The 22,779-nt window shown below is 62.6% G+C and overlaps 1 protein-coding gene across 5 annotated transcripts in view; it reads left to right on the top strand.

Moving 5' to 3' along the window:
* Positions 1 to 22,779, top strand: part of PDE2A (phosphodiesterase 2A) — an 86,004-nt gene that overhangs the window by 19,695 nt on the left and 43,530 nt on the right. For 2 of the 5 annotated variants that reach the window (XM_071218246.1, XM_071218247.1), the window contains exons 2-3: positions 6,303 to 6,372; positions 17,070 to 17,128. In XM_071218246.1, the coding sequence (XP_071074347.1) occupies positions 6,354 to 6,372; positions 17,070 to 17,128 (78 nt within the window). In that variant the 5' untranslated portion in view covers positions 6,303 to 6,353. Of the gene's footprint in view, positions 1 to 5,480; positions 5,547 to 6,208; positions 6,373 to 17,069; positions 17,129 to 22,779 lie in introns of those variants that run through there. The other 3 variants (XM_071218248.1, XM_058305898.2, XM_058305897.2) reach the window with 3 other exon arrangements.

Genomic DNA, 22,779 nt, shown 5'->3' with positions numbered 1-22,779 from the left:
CGGCAGGGGCTGGACTTGAACTAGTCCTGGCCTGGAATCCTGATGGTTCCCATCCCCCTCCAGGGCCATGGAGCCGGCGGGCAGCTGAAGACAGAACAAATGTGTATGCAGATAACATGGAAATGATATGGAAATGGCGAGCGCTCTGGCTGACCCAGCCCGTGTCCCCTCGCCCCCCGGGCCCCCGCCCCTCCTGCCTGAGCACCGCAGCCAGGACCCAGAGCTGCCATCCATGCTGTCCCCAGTGGCCGCCCCGGTCAGGTCGACTCCCTGCGAGGACCGCCCCTCCTCTGGGGCCACAGCCAGGGGACACACGGACCTGGGCAGGTTAGCGGCCGGGGGCAGCACCTCTGTCAGGTGTGAATCTGAGCAGTCACACACATTCACGTGTGCACACACTCAAGGGTGCACACATACCACACCAGGACACGTGTGCAGACACACGACTACACACGTGCCTGCATGTGTGTCCATTCACACCTACACATTCTGCATGCATGCACACATGTGCACACGTCTATAGATAGACATGCGTGCGTGCACACACACCGATTCAGCAACACCATGGAGGTATCAGACATGTAAGATGCAAACTTACAAACCCGCATGTGCTTTCAGCCCCTTCTTGCTTTCACTACATCATACTCACAGCCCTACGAACATGTGCAAGTGTGCAGGACTCACACACAGAGCTGCCTAAGGTGCGTCATCTCTGCTCAGGTGCACGCCCATGCCCACTCGAGGGCTGAAGCATGGAGGACAAGCTCTAGAGCAGGGGTTCTTAACCTTTTTCGGTCCACGGACTCCTTTGCCAGTCAGGTGAAAACCATGGACCCCTCTCAGAATGTGGCGGCAGAGAGTTTCATGACACACCTGCACCAACACGTCCCCACGAGAATAATGTGTTTTTGATTTTTCAATTAAAGCTCGTGGACCCCCTGAAATCTCTGTGGACCCCTCGTTAAGAACCCCTGCTCTGGAGGCAGAACCTGCAGAGACGTCAGCTTCCTCCAGGAAGCTTCTTGGATTGCCCCCTCTTTCAGCCCATGGGCTCCATCCCTTGTCCTGGAGAGAGAAATCACATGTTCTCCGTCCTGAATCTGGTCCTTCCTCCTGGAGCCTGCCACGCTGGGCAGGAGAGCCGCCTCCCGCCCAGCTGGGCCCGCCTGACCCCTCCCTGTACCTGACCTGCCCGAGCCCCTCAAGGAGAACCAGGCCCACCCTCCTAGTGTCCAGGAAGGCCAAGGCCAGCCTGGGGTCTCCAGATTTGAACCTGGGCCTCTGGGGGCCTGACCCCAGACAGGGCAACAGGATGGGTGGGTGCCAGGCACCAGGCAGGCTCAGGGAAGCAGGACCCGTGGTGAGGGGGGAGGGGAACAGGACTCTCACGGGTCTCCTGGTGCCGGGTGTAGGAGAGGGACAGAAGCTGAGTTGGAAACTATCTCTTTAACCAGAGTTCTGGGGCCATACTGTGTTCCCAGCCCAGACTGGAGCGTGGGAATGGAGCAAAGGATCAGATAGTGCCTGCCCTTGAGAGGGGCGGGGGGCTCCGTGGGAGGGCGAGGGCCGTGCAGGCTGTGGGATCTTGGCTGCGGACTTTGGGTTGGATGGGAGTGTTTTCTTGTATCTCGAAAGATCTGAATTTTTCACTTTCCCCCGACTCCCGGCATAGAGTAAATTCTCAATAAATATTTGCGGAATCAGTGAATGAACAAATGCTTGTTACTGACAGGCAGATACGCCATTGGAGGGGGACGAAACTAGGGAGGTGGCAGTTTGAGCAAGGCAAGGGGGTGGGAGAGATGCCAAGCCTTCAGGGTCCACTACGGGTCAATGGCAGGAAGTGGTAGGGGAAGAGGCAAGAAAAAGTCATTTGGGGATGAACTTCGCACGCCACCCTGCCTGGGTGGATGGTATCTTTGAGGCTGTGGGAGCTGGTGAAGCTTGTGAGCAGGGCATGGATGGGGTCAGAAGGGATCTTCCCTAGAGGGCTGGCTTACCCAGGAGATGCTCATCTTTAGTGAAAAGAGCACTGGATTTGGAGCCGGTAGGCCGGGTTCCTGCTCCTGTTTTGACCAGCTGGGTAATCTTGGACAAGCCTCTGTACCCTTCTGAGCCTCAGTTTCCTCATTTATTTATTAAAGATTTATTTATTTATTTATTTCTCTCCCCTCCCCCACCCCGGTTGTCTGTTCTCTGTGTCTATTTGCTGTGTCTTCTTTGTCCGCTTCTGTAGTTGTCAGCAGCATGGGAATCGGTGTCTCTTTTTGTTGTGTCATCTTGCTGTGTCAGCTCTCCGTGTGTGCGGCGCCATTCCTGGGCAGGCTGCACTTTCTTTCGCGCTGGGCGGCTCTCCTTATGGGGCGCACTCCTTGGGTGTGGGGCTCCCCTACGCGGGGGACACCCCTGCGGGGCAGGGCACTCCTTGTGCGCATCAGCACTGCGCATGGGCCAGCTGCACACGGGTCAAGGATACCCGGTGTTTGAACCCCGGACCTCCCATGTGGTAGACGGATGCCCTAACCACTGGGCCAAGTCCGCCGCCCAGTTTCCTCATTTATAATATGGGACTACAGGCAGTGCCCCCTGCGGAGGTGAGGAAGTGCTTGGTCAGCACACACACACACAATGGGAGATAGCATTATTACTAGGGACAGGGCAGGGCCAGTTCCTGGACAGGGCCAGAGGGTAGCTGGACTGACCAGCTCTCAGCTGAGTCACCTTTTCCTGAAATACCCAGCCTGGGGCAGCTGGGCCACTGAGCACAGGCCAAGGAGCCTCTAAGGCGGGGCAGCAAGAAGAGGTGCTGAGAGCGGCTGGGCCACACATTCCTGAGCTGGACCGATGAGGACGGCTGGGGCTGCGCATCTGGAGTCAGTGACGGGCAGAGGTGTCAGGGCCAGGAGTGTAGGACAGGAGGGGACCCGGGACATACGCCTGCTTCCCTTCCTTCCTCTCTCCCTCCCTCTTACCCTTCCTTCCTTCCTCTTCTCCGTCCCTTCCACTCTCTTTCTCTTTCTCTCTTTCTTTCTTTTGTGTTGTCAGTGTGTCATCAAACAAAGACATTTGAAAACAAATAAAAACTACTACTATCTTATATTGCCACTATCCTTCCATGAAGAAAGGATTTTTTTCTTTATTAGAGAAACTGACATATGTTTTCTTTCCTTGGCTTTCCTCATGAGGCAGGGCGTGAATTTAAGGCACAGATTAGAGCAAGACAGCCCGGATTTGAATTTTGGCTCCACTGTTTACTAGGTGTGTGACTGTGGGCAAGTTGTTTAATCTCTCTGTGCCTCAGTTGCCTTATCTGTAAAACGTGGCTGATTATAGGACCTACCTTACAGGATCATTGGGAAGATTAAATATGAGGGCATATAGTAAGTGCTCAATAAATGTGAAAGCCCCTCAGGCACAGATCCTCATCCCAGCCCCAAATGTACACGCTCAGCCCTTGGGCACCCAGCTCTGACCCTGACCTCTGTGAGACTGACGTCAGCTGGGGGCCAGGTGCATCTAATCAAACATGGTGGCAGATTAGAATCAGTGGGGGTACTGCACAAGTCCTAGCCTTGGAGCAGAGCCCACACCTGGAAAGGGTACTTCCTGGCTGTGAACCTTGGGCAAAGCCCTCATTGCCTGCTCTAGGAGGGAGCTGGTTGGGAAATCCCAAGGATTGGCTGAGGGCTGTCTGTGGAAGGGCTCTGCACCCCACTGAGCACTAAAAGAATATTTTTAAAATTGAATCTAATGTGAGAACATTTCGCTGATGGGGACATTGAGGCCCAGAGAGGTACTGTACCCCCCCCCCCAATCACACACTGAGGAAAGCTTGACTCTGAAGGACTGACATAGAAAGAACCACTCTGAGATGAGGGAGGCACAGAGCATGCCCCAAGGGCCCCGGCCACCGAGCAGAAGTATGAGAGATTCAAGGAATATTTAAGAAATCATTTCTCAAGGGGCAAGTGCTGTGGAGAGGCCTCCTGGGAGCGCAGTTAGCCCAGGTCAGGGTTGGTCCAACTACAGGTCTGACGTGGCTGTCCCTGAAGAATGGGTGTCTCTGGCCAGTGGCCATGACAGTTACCTCCCAGGAACTTGTGTGCGGCCCAGACTCTGCAGAGTGCAAGCCCGAACCAGTGACACGTGCTCGGGATTTACCAAGAGATGTTGTGCGCCAGGTTCAGAGCCAGTCCTTACAAAGCCCTAACGTGCGTCACCCCCTTTTACAGAGGTGGAAACTGAGACCATGAAAGGGAAGAGACGTCCTTTTCTGGGCCAGTACCTGTCAACATCTGAGCTCATTTAATGTTTTCTACAGCGTTAATAAGCAGGACAAGCGGTCCCCATTTTGTGGATGTGGGAAGATGCATTGACTTGGCTCCCATCACTCAGTGACAGACTAGGACCCCACCCCTTCCCAGGACCCCAGCCACGACTTCCAGGAAGACACAAAAAAAGAAGGACCCAGAGGACTAAGGGGGCAGCCAGGGGAAGGCCTCCTGAAGGAGGTGGGCCTCCAACCCATCCCTGGAGGATAAGCAGTGCTGACAGGAGTAGCGAGGGCACTGAGACAAGGTGGCATGGGCAGAGATCTGGAGGTGAAAACCAGCCGGTCACTGATGGGAGTAAAGCAGGAAGTATAAATTTAAAGAACGGTGGGCGGGGGGAGGTCAGAGCTGGAGGAGCAAGGCAGGGTAATCTTGAAGGTCTGGTGTGCCAGGCCTCTGCTGACAAAAGAAACGTTTGGGCTTTATTGTGCTGGTGATGGGGAGCCACGGAAGGTGTTTGAGCAGAGGAAGAAGCATGTCCAGAGCTATGCCTCAGAAAAAGAGGTAGAAAAAATTCTGACACGGGAGGGCCTCTCGCTGCGTGGCTAGGAAGGCCAGGGCTCTGCCCCGCTTGAGCACCGGGTGCCTGGACTGTGTCCAGGGGACGGGCTCGGTGACTCAACCTTCAAGAAGTCACTCCCCAGGGAGAAAGGGCCCAGGATGAATCAGCAGAGTGAGGTGGGGAGTTTGGGAGGCTGGGGGCTCACTGAGTCACCCTTAAGTGTTTGGGGGGGGGAGGGGAGTGGGGCCCGCAATGCAGTGGGGAGAATTCGGGTCAAACCACGGGGAGGGCTGTCAGGGGACTCTGGCTGCCTTCCCGTCATTCTGGCGTTTGATCCTCCTGCCAGTTCCGTGAGAGGGGTGGGAAAACTGAGGTCCAGAAAGGGCCCGGGGAGGGCGTTTGTCCAAGGTCACACAGAAGGTCGCTAGCGAGACCCAAGCGCACCCTCCAGTCCAGACACCTGCCGCTCTCATGCCAAGCAGGAACTGGTACCAGGGTCGGTCCTGGGCAGGGAGCTGGCAGCGGAGACCCCCGGCCGGGCAGGGAGCTGCGCTGCCGCGATGGGACAGCAGGGGGCGCAGGAGCGTCGCTGCTGGAGCAGGTGCCCGAGTCCACTGTGCGGAGAAATGCGCTCCGGCTGCGCGGGTCCCACCGCCGAGCCGTGGACGGGTGGCCCTGGCGCCTGCACTCCCTCCGGCCTCCGGGGACGCCAGGCAGGCCTACCTACCCGCCCCTGGGCTCCCAGGGCCCACCCTCCCTCGTCTCAGGAGCAGTGCGGCTGTGTGCGCGCGCGAGCGGCTGTGTCCGTGCGCACGTGGCTTCCTCGGCGGATCCGCCACTGCCCCCAAGGCCCATCCGTCCCCGCGCGACCTCTAAAATTCTCCCTGGCTTCCCGCTTCTCCCCGGCTTGGGGAGGAACCCCAACCTCCCTGTCCGGTCCCCCTCCCCTTCCCTCGACACACACACGCGCGCGCGCGTGCACACTGCGGCTGGTCTCTGCTTCGGGGTCCTGGCCGGGTCCCAGGGCTTTCAAAGTGGTGGTTGGGGGGAGGATGTGCTCAGGCCGGGGTGGGGGCCCAGAGAGGCGACCCCTGAGAGGTAGCGAAAGGAGTGGGACTGCGGCCCGGGGAAGGGAGCGCGGCCTGGGCGCAGGCTGCCCCAACAGCGGACAGTCTGGAGGGATCTTGGGAGGGAGGCAAAGGGAGGGAGAGCGGGCGGGCTGGGGGTCCGAAAAGCGGGCCCGCCGAGGCGCGGTCCAGGGTTGCGGGGGGGTAGGCGGGGCCGGGGCGGCCGGGGGGCGGGAGGAGGGCGGGCCGGGGCGGGGCCTGGGCGGGCCCCCGTGCGCTCCCGGCGAAGCTGCTGCGGACGCGCGGACCCAGCTCAGCGGCCGGGCCGGCGGGCGGGCGGGCGGCGGCGAGCATGGTCCTGGTGCTGCATCACATCCTCATCGCTGTTGTCCAATTCCTCAGGCGGGGCCAGCAGGTCTTCCTCAAGCCGGACGAGCCGCCGCCGCCGCAGCCATGCGCCGACAGCCTGCAGGTAGGGGGGGCCCCGCGCCGGGCACCACGAGAGCGGGGCTCCCGGCGAGCGCCGCGCCGGTCCTCCGCGGAGCGTGCGGCCGCCGGCCCTCGGGTCCGCCCTGCGGGCAGCCCGGCCTGCCCAAGCCCCTGAACCCTCCTCAAGGAGGGGACCCCTCCCCTCGTCCTGAACCCCACTCCTGTGCTGGGGAACGGCAGCCCACACCCGGAGCCCTTGGACCCCCCCAACTCACAGTCCAGACCCCAACTCAGACTCTGGACCTCTTCACCCCAGGAGCTGATCTTCCGATCCTCAGTGGGACCCCAGTCCACCTCGAGTTCTGTTCAAACCTGGAGCCCCCCAGATTAGTGCAGACCCCTTCCCAAGCCCCTGAGCTCTACATATCCCATTCCAGGGACACCTGGACCCCCAGCTCTCAGCTGGGGCCCCACTTCAGAGCTGGGGCCTCACCCCAAGCCCCCCTCCCACCCACCCTCCTCTTCATCCCTCACCTGGATCCCCTCGCAAACATCTGGACCTTCAGTTCTCACATGCGGCCCCACTCCAGGGTCCAGACAGACCTTTCCCTCTCCTCAGCAGGACCCCCTTCCCACTTCCCTCCACTCTCCGTCCTCACTCCTGTACCTGACGCTCCTGTGCTTTGCCAGCTGCTCTCACGCCCTCCTCTGGCTTCTCCCCGGGTGTGGTTGCCCCCCTTTCCCCTCTCTTTCTCCCTGATTCTCTCTGAGCTCACTCTCTGTCCCTGTCTCTCTCTCTCTCGAGCTGCGTCTCTTGTCCTCTGGGCCCACCTCTCTCTGTCTCGTCCCAATTTCTCTAGTCTCTACCTCTGTTCTAGAGTCTCTCCTCCTATATCTGCCCCTGCCCTTGGGTGAGAAGTGGTCTCAGAGAGCCGGGCTGGTGACCCCAGGACTTTGACCCTTCCCCGAGTCCTCAAGCATGGCACAGTGCACGCAGGTGGGGGGCCCTGGACTTGGAGTGAGCTGCGCTTGACCGTGCTCAGGAACCCGAGGTGGGGGGGCTCGTGACTAATAACTCCCTCGTCCCCACTGTTGTGTCCTGACTAGGGGCAGCTGGGGTCTTGAGGGGGGGGTGGTGAAGAGGGGACTTGGACCTGTTGGTGTCAGACACCTGTGGTGCGAGGTGTCCAGGGCCGGATGAGTGTGTGCACACGTGTGTGTGAGTGCTTGTGTGTGTGTGGGATGGGCTGGGTTGCGGGTGTTGGGTGTGCCCGGCCGTGCTCCTGTGCGTTGTGCCATGTATGATGGTGTGGGGATTTGTGGGGGGTTGTGAGTGTATGACGCTGCATGCTGTGCGTGCCAGCATTGTGCATGTGGGGTGGTAGCTGTGTGTGTGGTGGTTGTGCTGCAGGGGACTTGAGTGGTGTGCAACCAGGAAGAGCCCCCTGGGGGTCTGGTGGGCTACATCAGATGTCCCTGCAGAGGGAAGAGAGGAGAATGGGGGAAGGGGAGTTGTGTGTGTCTAAGTGTGTTTGCAGCCTAGGTCACCGGGTTCGGGCACTGTGGTGTGCCCCATGTTTGCCTGGGGAGTGCACAGGGACCCGTGGGGCTGCGCATGAGTTGTGTGCCTGGGTGGTGGTTGTGTGTGGAACTCTGGGCCGGGAAGAGCGCAGCCAAGGCTGAGGAGGGCCAAGGCGAGGAGCTGGGGGTCGTGTGTGCGTGTGTGTGCGTGTGTGTGTGTGTAGTGGCGGTGATGGGGGAAGAGGCAGTGTGCAGGCAGGGATGTCTCTCCTGAGGGGCTGTGTGTGCCCACCAACGTGACATTTTGGTGTGACACCAGGTGTGCCCATGACGCAGGGTGTGCCTGCACGCGTCTCCGAGTCTGGGTGGCATGTGTGTTGAATTTAACTGGTGTGTGTGTCTGTGGTTCGGGAGGTGAGTGTGAGCTCGGCGAGGCTGAGTGTGAGTGTGGTGTGAAGTGTGGGGGTGTGAGCCGCGTGACTTGCCGGCGTGAGGCGTGGATGATGTGCTCTTTTCTCTGCTGGAGCTGCTGTGGGTGTGGTGAGAAGTGAGTGAGGGGAGTCCAGTGAGCTCTGGGGGTGCGTGCGCAGAGGTGAGGCGTGAGGCGCGGTTGAGGGCTGTGGGCTGTGCTGCGGGGGGTCGGCGAGTGTGCCCCAGGAACGTGGGGCAGGTAACGTGGGGTGTGCGGAGCGCAGCAGGTGCCCCGAAATGTTTGCGGAGTGGCGCAAGTGGGCAGAGAGGCCGGCTGCCACCCCGGCCCTGCTCCCCTCCTGCGCGGGCCCCCAGGGATACCGGGTGACGTTCTCGGGTGCACCGCCCAGGTTGCGCCTGCCCTTTGCCCTCCAGCCTCCTCGCTCGGACCAAGGCCTTTGTCTTGGGTTTCCGGCCGAGCAAGCCCTGGACAGGCGGCAGCAGGCAGTGTCGTGGCCCAGGGACCTTTGTTCTTTCCTCTCAGCCTGTCTGGTGTTTTGGGCCAGGGTTTGGCTGGGGGTGGAGAGGATGCACGTGTCAGCGAGGTCACCGTGTTTACTACCGCGGCACAGCGCCCGCAGCGGGGAGGGCCCAGGCGCAGGCGGAGAGGTCTGGGGGGTGGCCCCGAGGTCCCTCCCAGGCGCAAGAGCAGCCTGGGCTGGGCGTAGCGTTGGTGAGCTTGGCCATCACGGGGTTTCATCCTCGCGGGTGGCCGGCGCTCTTCCTGGCTCGCATCATCTCAGGGGTGCTGAGCAGTCGTGACCCCTTCTCCACGCTCACCTCTCCTCTTCCCTTCTCTGCGTAGCTCTGCCCCCCAGGGAGGGTCCCTGGGCTGGGTGTAGCATTGGTGAGCTTGGCCACCGCCGGGTTTCATTCCGCGGTGGCCAGCGCTCTTCCTGGGGTGCTGAGCAGTCGTGACCCCTTCTCCACGCTCACCTCTCCTCTTCCCTTCTCTGTGTAGCTCTGCCCCCCAGGGAGGGTCCCTGGGCTGGAAAACAACGAGGAAGACCCCCTCTATCTCTACCCTGTACACCCCACATCCTGTTGGGGTGAAGCGGTCCCTGTCCACACAACGACCCTTCCCTGAAAGGGGAGGCATGATCACACCTTTGGGGGCTCCCTCGTCATATGGGGGCAATCCCAGCCCCTGTAGAGGGCTCCAGGTCTTACCTTCTAGGAAAAGTTATAGAAAACCTTACCGGGCAGCCTCCCAACGGGTATTTGTGAGCACAGGGTAAAACAAGTCTGGGCGTCCTTAAGGGGCTGGGGAAAGGGGCTAGGAGCCTATACCTCACGTTCCAGAAGGCTCTCTGAAGTCAGTGGGATTGAGCTGGGCCTTGGAGGGGGTGTTGGGGGGGGGCGCAGTCTGGCTTCGGGCGGCTGTCCCTGGGCTCCAACTGTCTCAGGCCTTCAGGCCACCCTTTCCTGTCCTGTTGTCTTTGGCCAGAATCTGCCATCGTCGTCGTCGTCGTCGTCATCATCATCATCATCTTTTGGGCAGCTCTTTCCAAATTCCAAAGACCTTTCATAAATGTCTCATTTAGCAAATTAACTCATTCAGTTGTCTACAAGCATTTATTGAGCGCTTGCTATATACCAGGTGGGCACAGCTTAAGTGCTGGGGTTATAATGGTGATCAGACAGGCCTCAAGCTCCCGCATAGAGGGTCTGAGAAACTCTGTCTTCCCGGCCCAGCCATACTGTCAGCATCCCCGGGCCCTGGGCAGGTGGCCCCTCCGTTTTCTGGTTCCTCAAACCTGGTTTGATGAGGCTCTGTGTGTGTGCCCCATCGTATTAGGGTCTGGCCCCTACCAGAAGGCAGGCTCTTCATAGCCTGGGCATGGGTCTCCTCTCCCCCCACCCCACACGTTCTGCACTGGGCTTGGCATTGTCCAGATGCTCACATCTCTCATCAGATGGTCATAAGCACCCCGTAGGGTTGGCAGCCTAGAAGCCACCATCTAGGGAAACTGAGGCCCATGGCAGGGAGGGGACCTACGGCAGGACCCTCATCACATTCTCCGTTTACTGGTGTTTGCAGAAATCAAGGGAGCTCAGGTGACGGGTCCAGGCCTCCCAGCAAGGTGGCAGGGCTGGCACCAGAATTCAGCCCTGCCAATGCCCAGCCAGTCTTTGGCCCCAGAGCCATGCTGCTCGCTGGCTGGCCTCCTCGCTGCCTGCGGTGGGTAAATGATTATTAATGACCCCCCTGGCAAGGAGACAGGAAACGTTTCCCAGCCACAGCTGGGGGCCTGCTCCCTGCCAGCCCCAGCCATCCATGCCTGCTGGCCGTGGTGTCCAACCCACCTCGCCTTCCTTGCCCCTCCTGCCCTCTCCCCTCCCACCTCTTTGACCTCCCAAGGGTGAAGGGACAAAGCCTCCTCTCCCCAGTCTCTATCCCTCATCACTTTTTCCAATCTGATTCATCTCTATCGTCTATTTGGCCTCCAACCAGCCAGAAGCAGTCCCTCCTCCAGGAAGCCTTCCTGAGTGCACTGCCAGCCCCTTTTGTGGCCCCTACCCTGGGCCCTGGGCACTGAGTGTCCCTCATTGCAGACTCTGGCCCCACTGGTTTGCTCTGGTGGCCCTAAGACTAGACTGGGGACTTCCCGAGACCCGTCCCCAATGGTTGCCTTTACGACTGACCTGTGGAGGATATTCTGATGCCCCTGCAGGAAGCTTCCAGCCCAGCCCAGGGATTCTCCCCGCCTCTGAGCACCCCCAGCCCCGACTGTGGGAACCACACACCATGCACCGCCAGGCTTTCGTGGTGAGCCCCTTTGTTGTATCCAGCAGTGAGAAGGGGCAGGCTTCAACTCCTGCACACACATCCCCCCAAGTCTAAGCAGCAGTGCACCTGCCTGTGGCAGGCAGCGCAGTCGTGGGTGCCGGGGCTCAGGGTGGGTGGGGGGCAGGGTGGGAGTGGGGTGCAAAGAGAAGGAGGCATTCTGGTGGAGCGTGTGATGAGGGCGATAGTGGTAAACTCAGGGTCCGTGGGGGACAGAGCTGAGGCGTTGCATTCAGCCCGGGAGGGAGGGGTGAGCTGGGGAGCAGCCGAGAGGAAACACCTCTAACCTGGGAGCTAAGGGGTGCGCCAGGCCAGGTTCTGGACAGAAGGACTGAGAGGGGCCGGCTCGTTGGTGGTGGGCAGAGGGAGGTAAAGTGTGCGGTTTGTGCAGTTCTGTGAGGCTGATCCTGGACCGCCAGGGTGGTCGAGTCAGGTGGGATTGGGGCACGCACGGGTGAGTGTGTGTGTGTGATACATCAAGAGACGGTGGCAGCGGGGGCCAAACCGTGTACGACTTAGAGTCCATGGTAAGGAATTCGGACTTTTCCCAGAGGGAAGCGGGGGACCAGGGAGAGCTGCAATGAGAGCAGGGGGTCCCTGTGAGACCCGTGTGTGCAGGAGCTGCCGCGACCGCAGGCTGGAGAGCACGTCCAAGGGCGAGGCGGGCGCTGGGAGCCCAGCGTGGTCCAGGCAGGGGCCACGGGGGCAGCGGCGGGGAGGACGGAGAGAAGGAGGCGGAGAAGGGGCGGGAGGAGGAAGGGCTCCCGGGCAGGTGCCTGGCGGGGTCGGGGCCCTCCCAGGCAGGAAGGTCTGGGGCAGGCCTCCCAGGAGGCTGTGGGCTTTGGGGCCACCGCGGGGACAGGGAATCCTGGGCCGCGCTCAGGGCTGCCGCGCTCGTTTGAATTGTGGGGGTTCGGGATCTGCCCTGGGTCAAGAGTGTTCAGAATTCAAAAATTAAAACAATCGGTGAAAGGCTGTATTTAATAAAAGTCGAATAAAAAATGTAGAGTACATTCCCAAACAAGTAAAAATGTAAATTTATGAAATTATACTTGCTAAGCAGGGTGATGGTTCTGATATAAACTGTCGGCCTCTGCGGCCGCCCTCCACTTTGGCTGCAGCTGCCTTGAAGCTGCGGCCTCTGAGGTGGCTGGGCCCCGGGGGGCTCCGGGACCTTCCTGCTGCGCCCCCTTGATGGACACCAGCGGGGATCCCCCGGGCAGTCTGCCTTGTACCCGGGGGCCTCAGGGGGCAGCATTTGGCTTCTCCTGTCCTCTGAGCCGCGTGAGGGTGGGCCCTGGGCACCCCTGCCCCAGTCCAGGCTTGCCTCTATCGTGGGGTTCAACAGGAGTTGGGGAGGGCGAGGGGGCTGCGGGGGCTGCGGTCCAAGGGCTGAGGGCTTGAGGAGCAGGCTAGGGGGGGGGGGAGGGGGGGGGGGGGGGGGGGGCTGAGGTGGGGCTGGAGTGGGGGTGAAGGTGGGGAAGGGCCCCAGGGGGCACAGGGAGCGCCAGGGGAGGCGAGCACAGCCAAAAGCGCAGCAGCACCCCAACGTAAATACTGGCTTTTCGGAATTTGAAAGTCCTGCCGTGTCCCGGAACACTGGAATGCCGAGGCCGGTGTCGCTGTCTTGGGGCTGGGCCTTGCTTGGCTCCCCAGTCCCTGGGAATCTTGCACAAGACCGTTTTCTGGGCTGAGATTTCTGGCCCGTGAAAGGAGGAGTTGGGGTTGTCATCTCCAAGGGATGTCTGAGCTGCAGCTTGAGGGACGCAGGATTCTGAGAATCCGGAATTGTCAGTTTGTGGGGCTCTCGGCTTGCAGCCAGTGCCGTGGGGGTGCGTGGTTGTGTGATTCCGACATTCTGTGACTTTAAGACGCTGAGACTCCAGGAGCCGAAGATGCGGACATTCTGTGAATCCAGGATTCTAGGATTTGATGATTCAATGATTCTAAATGGAGCTGCTGGGAAGAGCTGCAACCACCTGCCTTGCTAATGTCAATGTTCAGTTATTAAAAACCTAACGAGAAGCAATGGAGACAGCTCAGGGTGGCGGGTGCCTACCCACCCCGAGGGAGGGAGGGCACGCCGGGGCTGGTAGGTTGGGGGGACACGGAGCCCCTTTCAACCGGCCACACGCCCGTCTCTCCTGCCACGACAGATCTGGCGTGGTGACATTTGCCGCGTCTGAAAGCCTTCCCCGGCTCGCGGGGCGAGGGCGTCATTTCCTCTGCACCCCCCTCCCCGTTCCTCAAGCACTTTCAGACTGAAGTGCAGAGAGAAGTCCACCTCACACCCTTCTCTCCCAGCCCCCAAAGTGTCTGGGCAGAAACGTCGGCGGTGGAGGAAGGAGAGGCCTGCCCGCCCCCTCGTTCCCCAGCAGCCTGCTCCCGAAGGGGAAAACAGGACATGGACGCTTCCTGCGCCCAGGCGTGGAAATGCACGCCCCCGCCTGCCCCACGCGCGGAGGGCCTTACACCAGGGCAGAGGCCCGGAGGTGGGAGCACCAGCCGGTCTTCCCACTGGCGCTCCCTGCGTGCAGGAAGGAGAGAAGGGGTCAAGGAAGGCGGTTCTAGATCAGCGGTTCCGGCCGTGCAGACTGCAGCCCAGCCCGGCACAAGGGCGGCCCGTTGGTCCAGCCACTCGCCGCCTCTTGGTTTCCACAGCCGCCTCAGCACCCAGGCCAGAGATGGGGAGGGAGCGTCCAGGCTCCAGGGGGAGGATCTCACCTGGGCCCCTCAGGAAGCCCAGGACAGCTGCACAAGGTCAAGGGCTTTCCCAGCCTGCTGGGTTCACAGACTGGGCGGTGGAGGCTGGCTCCGGTCACTCAGCACAGTGGGGCCTGAAAACAGGCTCCCTGGGCCCCAAGTCCTGGGTGGACCCCATGGCCTACAGCCACCGCCCTTCCCCCTGGGATCCAGGAGCAGGTTAGGGCGCCAGAGGCCCCTCCCATCACCCCTCAGTCTTTCTCCTTCCACGGGCCAGGAAGCAGGTGGGATGGTGACGGCCGCTCCTCTGTCATCCGCAGGCCCTTTGTCCACCACGTCCTGACTTTGCCCCGGGGATAGAGTCCCTGGCAGGGAGCCCCCTCCCCAGCTGCTCGACCCATGGCCAGCCACCCTGTCCCCGTCTTCCTCTGGATGTTAGATCCCTGGCTCTCCCCGGCCATCTCTCCTTGGGGTCTTTCTCCATCCCTTTCTTTTCTCCAGCTCTTTGCATGTCAATCTCTCCAAAAGATGGTGAAGAACTGAAAGGGCCCTAGGAGCCCACCGAGCGCCTAACTTTTTGTTTTACAGTTGAGGAAACGCGCACAGAAAGGGGAAGGGCCCCGTTCAGGTTTGCACAGTAGGTTTTGGCCGAGCTCGTGCAGCGCGAGGAAGCCGGCTGGGGCTGGGGGACTTAGGACCCCGCCGAGCTGGGCACGGGCCCCTCGGGAAGCAGGAGGGCTTCTCTCCTCAGCCTTGGCCCCACTAGGGGTCCTCCCTTCCCCCTTGTGGCCCAGCCTCCGCTCGCCTTCGCCGCCCCTGCGGCCTGGCTGATCCTTGCCCCGGGCACACCCTGCCCTTGGGACACAGACCAGAGCCCAGGACTCTGGGGCTGGGATGGCTACTAGGGGTGTGCACACACAGGGGCACGCACAGATGCAGTGAGGACACACACGAGCAGACAAATCCCGCTGCAAACCTCTACTCCCGCAGGTTGGACCCTCGGTCTTGGCCTGACCTCCATCCTCTTCCTGTGTGGTGTCGCATGCCTCCTCCAGGAAGCCCCCTGGGGCCTCTCCGCAGACCATGGCCATCACACCAGCCCTTTAGTGATGACTCTATGAAACCCCTCCTCAGGGACCCCAAGGGCAGGGCCGAGTCTCCCCCTCAGTCTGGGGGCCCCTCCGCCAGGGTTCCCTCCCGTCTCTAGGAGGAGCTCAGCTTCCTCTGGCTGGAGGGTGGGGGAGCCCTGAGGTCCCTAGAGGACTGTGGGACAATGGGTCTTCCCACTGTCGGGGACAGATGAGACATTGCGTCTTCCCCAAAGCAGGCTCCACCCGCTGCTGACCTCCCTGGCTGGGGCCCCGGGGGACTCAGGGCCCTGCTCTGACCTCTCGTACCCTTGACCTCAGTGCATGGCCCCCGATTCTGCTGCAGCATTTCTCTAACTAAAGGTGGCAGAATCCAGACCCCAGGGAGCTGGCAGCTCACTTGGGGGTGGTGCAGATTCCTGGGGCCCCTGGGGAGGTGAGCTGGACTTCTTTGGCCGTGGGGCTAGGTAAGAGGGTGGTAAACACCGAGGCCGGGTGGGACTGGGGAGGAGCTGTGAATGCCCAGCTGAGAGTCCCCTCATCCTGTCCACTTCCGCCTCACTTGAAGTGGGTGGGGGCGCACCAGAAGGGCTGGGGGCAACAGCCTCCCTGGGGAAGGGTGGAGAGGCCAGCGGCGGGACCCAGAACCAGCTGAAACAAGCACTGCTCCCTCTCAGGGGAAGGGGAGGGGGCCGCCCAGGCCGCTCAGTGGACACTCAGGGTTGGGAGTGGAAAGGAAGGCCCAGGCTTTGTGGACAAAAGGGACAGGCCCTGGGGTCAGGTGCTTATCTCGGCCCTCGTCATTTCCCCTGCCGGATGTGGCCGGGTCAGCGGGGTCATTGCGCAGAGGGAAGGAGCCAGCTGGAGCCAGCGTCCGCCAGGCCCTGAGTGGACTCCGGCATGTGGAGAGCCTCGGGGCTCCCCAGGGGGAGCCAGTGGCCCGTGTGGGCCCAGCCGCGACACCCCGGACACGGTCCCCTCTGTACCATCCTCCCTGCGCTCACACCCAGGGACACTTGTCGGGCCACACGCGGGCCCGGCTGCAGGTGTGGCTGAGCGGGAAAACCCCACGGGCTGCAGGGACACAGCCAGACACCCTGCCACACCACACCATAGGCATCCACGCGCCAGGTGCAGCGCCTGTCACCCCGTGGTCACCCAGGAGAGCCACAGGTGCCAGCAGGCACGGGCAGGGGTCCAGCGCCGGGGCAAGAGGAGACGGGCACGAGGTGCGGAACCCAGAGCCCCCATCCCATGCCAGACCGCTCCCTGCCCCCAGCTCTCCCAGCGCCCAAGGCTGTTTACTTCCTAGCGGCGATGGGTGTCTCATCCCCCTCCCCCGCCCCGTCCCCACCACATGCTTCCGAAGCTGCCAAATCAAATCAGCCCCTGCGCCCGCGCCAGGCTGGCATGGCGGCCAGCAGCTGACGGGCACGGAGCCAGGCTCAGAATATCCTGCCGCCCGCCCGATGCCTGGGCACGCTTGTCGGGTGGGGGTGGGCAGGGGGCAGCAGCTGGGGCTCGGCCCCCCGGGGCGATGCCTCTCCCAGAGGCTGGGGTGTCTGGACGCGGGTGGTGGACGAGTGAGTAGGGGCGTGGCGCATCTGTCTGTCAGGAGCTCCCTGGTTCTAGAGTTCCAGGAGCTGTGGAGGTGCTGATGGAGTACGGGGGGCGCTCCAGGTCTGAGTCAGACTGCTGGGTGCCAGGACTCCGAGTGACCCCATTTCTTGGGGATCCACAGTAGCCTTGGGCTGGGAGCCCCTGGTTGTCTGAGAACACAGACAACCACCTTGGAGGCTCAGTGACTGAGGTGGGTGTGGCAGTGCCCATACAGAGAAACTGAGGCTCAGAGAGGAGTAATGTTCCCTGGAGAGAAGCAGAAGTGGAGGGGGCCTTAGAAGGGTAAAGACGTGTTCAGGACCGCTCCTTAGGAGCCCCGGGCTGTTTCCAGAAGGGCAGACAAAGGGCCAGCGGCGGGGGCCCCGCAGGAGGCGTGGAGCAAGACGGGCAGCTGCCGAGGGAGCAGGGTGCAACCAGGCAAGGCTGTCTGGAGGAGGCGGCCACCTATGGGCGACAGGCAGCTTCAGGGCTTGCTCCGGGGTGAGGGGAGGCCGGGGAGAAGGGGGATGGCCTGGCAGGCCTCAGCCCCTGGCCTTCTTGTCTCTGCAGCCGGCCGGGACCTCCTTGCACAGGAGCCAGCACCCCGGAGTAGAGACGACCGCCTGGAGGTGAGAGCTCAGCGGAGGGAGGCGTGGGTGGGCTCGGGGCGGGGCACAGGCTGGAGGTCAGTTTTGGCCCCGGCCCCCCGGGAGGACTGGGAGGCTGGAGCCGTGTCCCAGCCCCACCCCCTCCAGCCTAGGCTCACCCCACCCCAAGACCACCCCCTCCCCGTTCCCTGCCTGGGGGGGTCCCTCCCACCCAGGACCCTCCCTGCAGCTCACCTGCGAGTCCCTGCCGACTCCTTCCCCCACCTCCGCCCTCATGCCCCCGTTCCCTGTCAATTCTCTGAACTCCTCTTCCTCTCCATGGTCGTGGCTCCCCTGGGCCCCTCTGGCTTCCTGCTTTCCATCACCAGAAGGAGCTTTCTAACACAGAAATCTGACCCTGGTGCTCTCCTGCTCAGAAATCCTCCGTGCTCCCCATTTCCCCTGCACCCCAGCCAGGCCTCCGTCCCCCTTTCATCCATCCACTCCTGCATCCCCCAAAACCGCTCCGCTGGCCTCCACCCCCTCGGCTTCCCAAGTCCTTCTGGGCTCAGCTCTAGCCTCCCCTCCTCCAGGAAGCCCGCCCCGACTGCTGGATGGGTCCGCACGCTCTCCCTCCTCTGAGCTCTCCTGCCCTGGCCATCAGACGCTGGGCGCTCTGCTGCCTGTCACCCACTGCGCTGGGCCACTAACCCCCGTTTTCTCCATCACGTGACTGTGTGTCTGTCCGGCTGGTCCTCCCCTCTGAGCTGTGACTCCTTGATGACAGGAACCGGGGCTTCCTCCTTCTTGACTCTCACTGCCCTCCCATGGGTGCCCGGGGCAGGGCTCGGCTTCCGAGTTCCTCTCTATGAGGGCTGCCGTCCCCAGCCCTGGCCATGCCTCTGGGGTGTCTCCGAGGAAACTTCAGGACTCGGAGGGGCCTCGAGGAGGCCGAGGTGGGCTGGGCTGCAGGCGGGGAGAGTGACAGAGAGGCAGGGGGTGTGCGTGTGTAAACTTGGACCCAGCAGCAAGCGTGGCCCGAGCCCTCTCGCCCGCCCGGCCCCAGCGGAGGGGCTGGAGAGGATGCTGCTTGTAGCAGCCCCTCCGCTGCCCCCTTGTTTCATCCTCACGACATCTGCACGAAGTCGGGGCCGTTCTTAGTCTCCTTCGGCATTTGGGGAAGTCGAGGCCCCGCGGGGTCACACAACGAGCGAATCGGGGACAAAGCTGAGCGTGGAGCTCAGGTATGTCTAGCCCCCAAGCCCCTGTCCTCCCCGGCACTCAGGTGCGATGGGAAAGGAGAAGGCCCTAGGGGTCTCAGCACAGGAGGGGCTCAGCATGGGGTCACTGCTGACCTTAGGCGAAGCCCTGAGACTCCCCTCCAAGCGGGCTGGCGGCGGCTGGGGGAGGGCGAGCGGAGGGGGGGGCCTGGAAAAGTCATTATTAATTTATGCGCTGCCCTGGCTTTCCCCGTGGGGCAGGGGCTCCCCCCAGAGCTGGGGACAGATGGTGTTCCTGGGAGCCGGCGGTGTCTCAGCAGCCACTGCCACCCACCAGGAAAGACTGGATTTGTCATCCTCCCAGGAAGCCACGAGGGGAGGGGGCTTTGGAGAAGCTGAAACCCCTCTGGGTCGGGGTGGGGGGGAGGGGTGGCCAAGGCCCAGGACTCCTTGTTTGTGCTTCTGGGCGCAGCTTCCTCTGCCTGGGTCCTTGGCCCCGCTGGCTGTGGCTCAAGCCCTGCCCCTCCTCTCCAGCCGCATTAAGCCTCATCCCCTCCAAGAAACCTCCCCGGACCAGCTGCCTTTCCACCCATCGCCTGGACTCTTTGGCTTCCTTCCCTTAGCCTGGGTCCTGTGCCTCCTCCCTCAGACCAGGAGCCTCCGCCATCAGCTCTGCCCCATTCCACACCTGCCCTCAAGATGCCCGGTGCCTGCCTTGCCTCCTGGAGGGGCCTGCTTTATTTCTGGGTTTAGCCTGTACCCCCCCTCTCGAGCGCCCAGGTCCATGCTCAGTCCTGCTGCCTTTGGGGACTCCCCAACATTGAGAGGACTGGACGGGGGAGAACGGGGAGCCTGGGGCGGAGCTCTTACTATGGGGCTGGCACAAGGGGAAGAGGGGCAGGGGCCTGGCAGGGAGCCCTCCTCTCGGGGTGGAGGCTCAGGAGACGAGACCGTGGCGAGGCGGACGGAGCATGGGGTCAGGTGGACAAAGGTTCAAGTCCCAGCGTCCCCGCTTCTGGGCGTGTGACCTTGCGCCGTCCTGAGCATCCCCACCTGTTACCCGGGGAGAATAACTTCGGTGATGACAATCCCAGCAGAGCTGTCGGCAGAAGTTACTAAGGCAGTATTGCGAGGCTCGCGGCCCAGGCCTGACCGGCCGTGGGGCCCTGGAGAGGCCTGGCACCCGCTCTGCTTCCCTCGAGAGTGAAGGCCTTGGCTCCAGCACCGGGCCGTGTCCCCGCGAGGCGGGGCACACCGCAGGGCTCTGTGGGCACCGCACGCGTTCCTGGCGCTGGCTGGGCGACCGCCAGGGGAGCGGGGCTGCCAGCACCCCTGCCCGCCCCGCGGCATCTGCTCAGCGCACCCCCCTGGGCTGGCTCCCGGCCCCCGGGCCAGCCCGCCGGCGTGCAGGGGGAGCTCTTCCGGCTCAGCCCAGGGTCCTCCCGCAGGGCCGGGGCTCGCGTTCACTCCTCGCCCTCTCTGGAAGTCGAGTCCAAGCCCAGTTTATCAGTGACCCGAGCCTGTCAGGGCAAGGCCCTCTCTGTGCTGGCTCTCGGGGCCCAGGTTCAGGTCTGGGAGCCCCGGCTGGGGAAGAGGAGGCACGGGCAGGGTTAGGCATCCACGCTCAGCTCTGGCTCCCCTTGCCGCCCGCAGGATAAGTGAGATTCCCCCCAGTACTGGGCCACGTCCCTTCCACCTTCCCCCCAGACACGGAAGCGTGCACGCTCCCCAGACACGCCAGCTTTCTGGCCTCCTTGCCTTGGCTCACACAGACCCCTCTGCCTGGAGAGGCCTTTCCCTTTTTTCAGGGCCTCGAAGAAATGTCACCTCCTCTGTGAAGTCCTCTGAGACTATTCCCTCCACCTCAGGTCCTCCTTTCCTGGGCACTCACAGCCCCCAAGCTTCTTGGAGCTTACGGGGGTAACTTGCCCCCCCACGTGGTCATGGCTGTACCTGGGGCCAAGGACCAAGGCTGGATCGCTTTTCTCTTTCCTGGGCCCATGTGGGGCCTGGCCTAAGCCTGGTATACAGTCGGTGCTCAGTAAGTGATTATTGGTTGATTGAATAGTGGGAATGAACGTGACTAAGAGTTGTAGTAGTTCCCAGAAGAGGCAGTTACTGGATTGGTGGGACTTCCTGGAGGAGGCGGCCTTGGGATTTTGAGGGATGGGGAGGGTCAAAGCCACTGACCATCAAGGTCGGAGATAAGCTGAGTAGTCAGAGGGGCATGTGGTCCGCCTCGGAGAGGGCCATCTGCGGACAACAGGGGCCCGCACGGGGCCGGGGCAAGCAGATAGAGGAGCCCGGAAGGAGGCCCCAGAGAGGGCTGTCCGAGGCGGGCTCAGCGCAGAGCGCACAGCCCCAGCCTCTCCGCCCCGAGGCGCTGGTGGGGGAAGGCTTGGCTCCAGAGTGTGGGGTGTTGCCCGGGCGCTCGGGGTTTCTAGGTTCTTGGCTATGGGCTAAGAATTCAGAGATGCGCCAGGGTAACGAGGCCAGGGAAAAGAAAATAGTACATGTGTGCGGGGGCGTCCCCCAGGCTGGGACGCAGCGAGGGGCCCCGGGGTGGCTCTTTTTCAGGCCTTGCCTCCGCTCTCCCCATATTAAGGAGGGATCCGAGCTACTTGCTGTCCTGACTGGCTGCCTTTCTACCTCCACCCGTGCGCTTTCGGGGACCCAATGGGGAGGCCTTTCTGTCGGGCGGTACCTGGAGGTTCTTTTGAGCCTGGGGGTTTCCAGTGGGCCCTGGTGCCCGGGGTCTTGGTGGGCTTTTCAGCGTAAGGGTTACAGCTTTGTCCTCAAGCAGCTGCCACCCCGCAGGGGCTTCCCGGGCCAGGTCCGGTGGCCACGTTCTGACCTGCGTTTTTCCCGTCTCCTGTACTAGCTGGCTGCGGCCACCGGCCACCTGCGGTGAAGAGTAAGTGGGGGGGGGGCGTGTGGGGGCAGGGACAGGCAGGGGCAGGGACCAGGCCCAGACGGCCTCTAAGGTAGGGTCGCCGCTGAAGGAGAGCGGCTTCGCCGTGTTCGCCGTGCAGGCGCAGCTGGCAGAGGGCGTGCAGGCAGGGAGCTCGGGCTGCTGCAGGCGGCGTGTTCCAGGCCCATTCTTGAGGGACGCCCCTAGCGGGCAGACGTGCCCGCCTCCCCTCGGGGTTCTGCACATCAGGGCGAGCGGCCGCGGTGATGCACCGTGGCCCCGGGAGCTGCTGCCAGCCAGGTGGCCGCGGCATCTGGCATCCACGGGTCCTGGAGGCCCCGCCATCTGTCTGTGCCCACCTGTCGAGCTGCACAGGCCCCGGTTTTGCAGGGACTTGAGGCCGCGGAGTCTGTCCCTACTGCCGCTCAGCCCGGCTGTCTGCCCCTCCCTCCGTCCACTCCCTCACAGACAAGGACAAGGAGGAGATGGGCAGGCACAGGGGCTGCCATCAGACAGGCCTAGTAAGGGGGAGGTATCAAGCCCAGGGGACTTGCACCCAGAAGACCCAAGCTGAGATGGGGCCTTCAGGACGGACAGGTCTCTTGACCGGTTGAGGGGGGTGTGCGTGGCTTGAAAACAGGGGGGCCCAGAGAGAGACAGGGGCTGGCGCAGAAGTGCACAGCGGCTGAGGCTCTGGGGCTCCAGGTACTGCGGGGCGGGCCAGGGACGAGGTGCCTCTGGCCGGCCCCTCCCCTGCCGGCCCTGCCTGGCCCTTGGTGTAAACACAGAGAGAACAAGTTCCGTTTCCCGGGAAATATTTATCTCAGGCCGTGTGGGGAGCGTGTGCGCTGGCCTCCGCGTGTCCTTCCTGCGGCCTGCCCGGGGCGGGAGGCGGCGGCCGGCCGTGGGGGACGGCTCTGGAGCAGCCCCGGGGCCAGGAGGGGTGCGCCCCGAGGCCCCTGCTCGGAGCCTGAATCTGGAGGCTGGCCAGAGGCCGCGGAGGGCTTGAAGGAAACAGAAGCCCGCTCTCCTCCAAGCTCACAGGACAATCTCCCCCTCGCCCATGTTCCCATCTGCACCCATCAGCCCCGGGTCCTCCAGGGTCCGGCCTCTGAGACACCTGGCGCCCCCAGCTGGGAAGCCCCGCTTCCTCTTTGCCACGTGAAAGTCGCCCATTTCCCTGCTGTCAGCCCACGTCCTCTGGGAAGTCTTCCCGAGCTCTCTCACCCCTAACCCTTGGTCCTCCCCCCGCCGTCCCCGTCTTCAGACCCCCCAAGGCGAGGGTCAGGGCTGACCGTGTCCCAGGCTGTTCTGATGGCACAGGCATCCTCGTCCCTCCTGGGAAGTGCAGACACCCTGGGACGGGGCAGGGCCCGGAGCTCACCTCCCCTGCCCGCCCCAGTGCCCCCTCCCCGCACAGACACATGGAGGGGTCCAGGGTGACTAGATGAGGGTGGGGACCGGAGGTGCCCAGGGCTCCTGCAGGCTCTTGGGCTTTGGGTCTGTGTCCCAGGCTGGGCTGGGCCTGGCCGGGGCCCTGACAACAGGAAATCCTTGAGGGA

This window comes from Dasypus novemcinctus, chromosome 10 (assembly GCF_030445035.2).
Source record: "Dasypus novemcinctus isolate mDasNov1 chromosome 10, mDasNov1.1.hap2, whole genome shotgun sequence".
NCBI classification, from domain to species: domain Eukaryota; kingdom Metazoa; phylum Chordata; class Mammalia; order Cingulata; family Dasypodidae; genus Dasypus; species Dasypus novemcinctus.
This window is presented reverse-complemented; position numbering and strand designations above follow the sequence as displayed.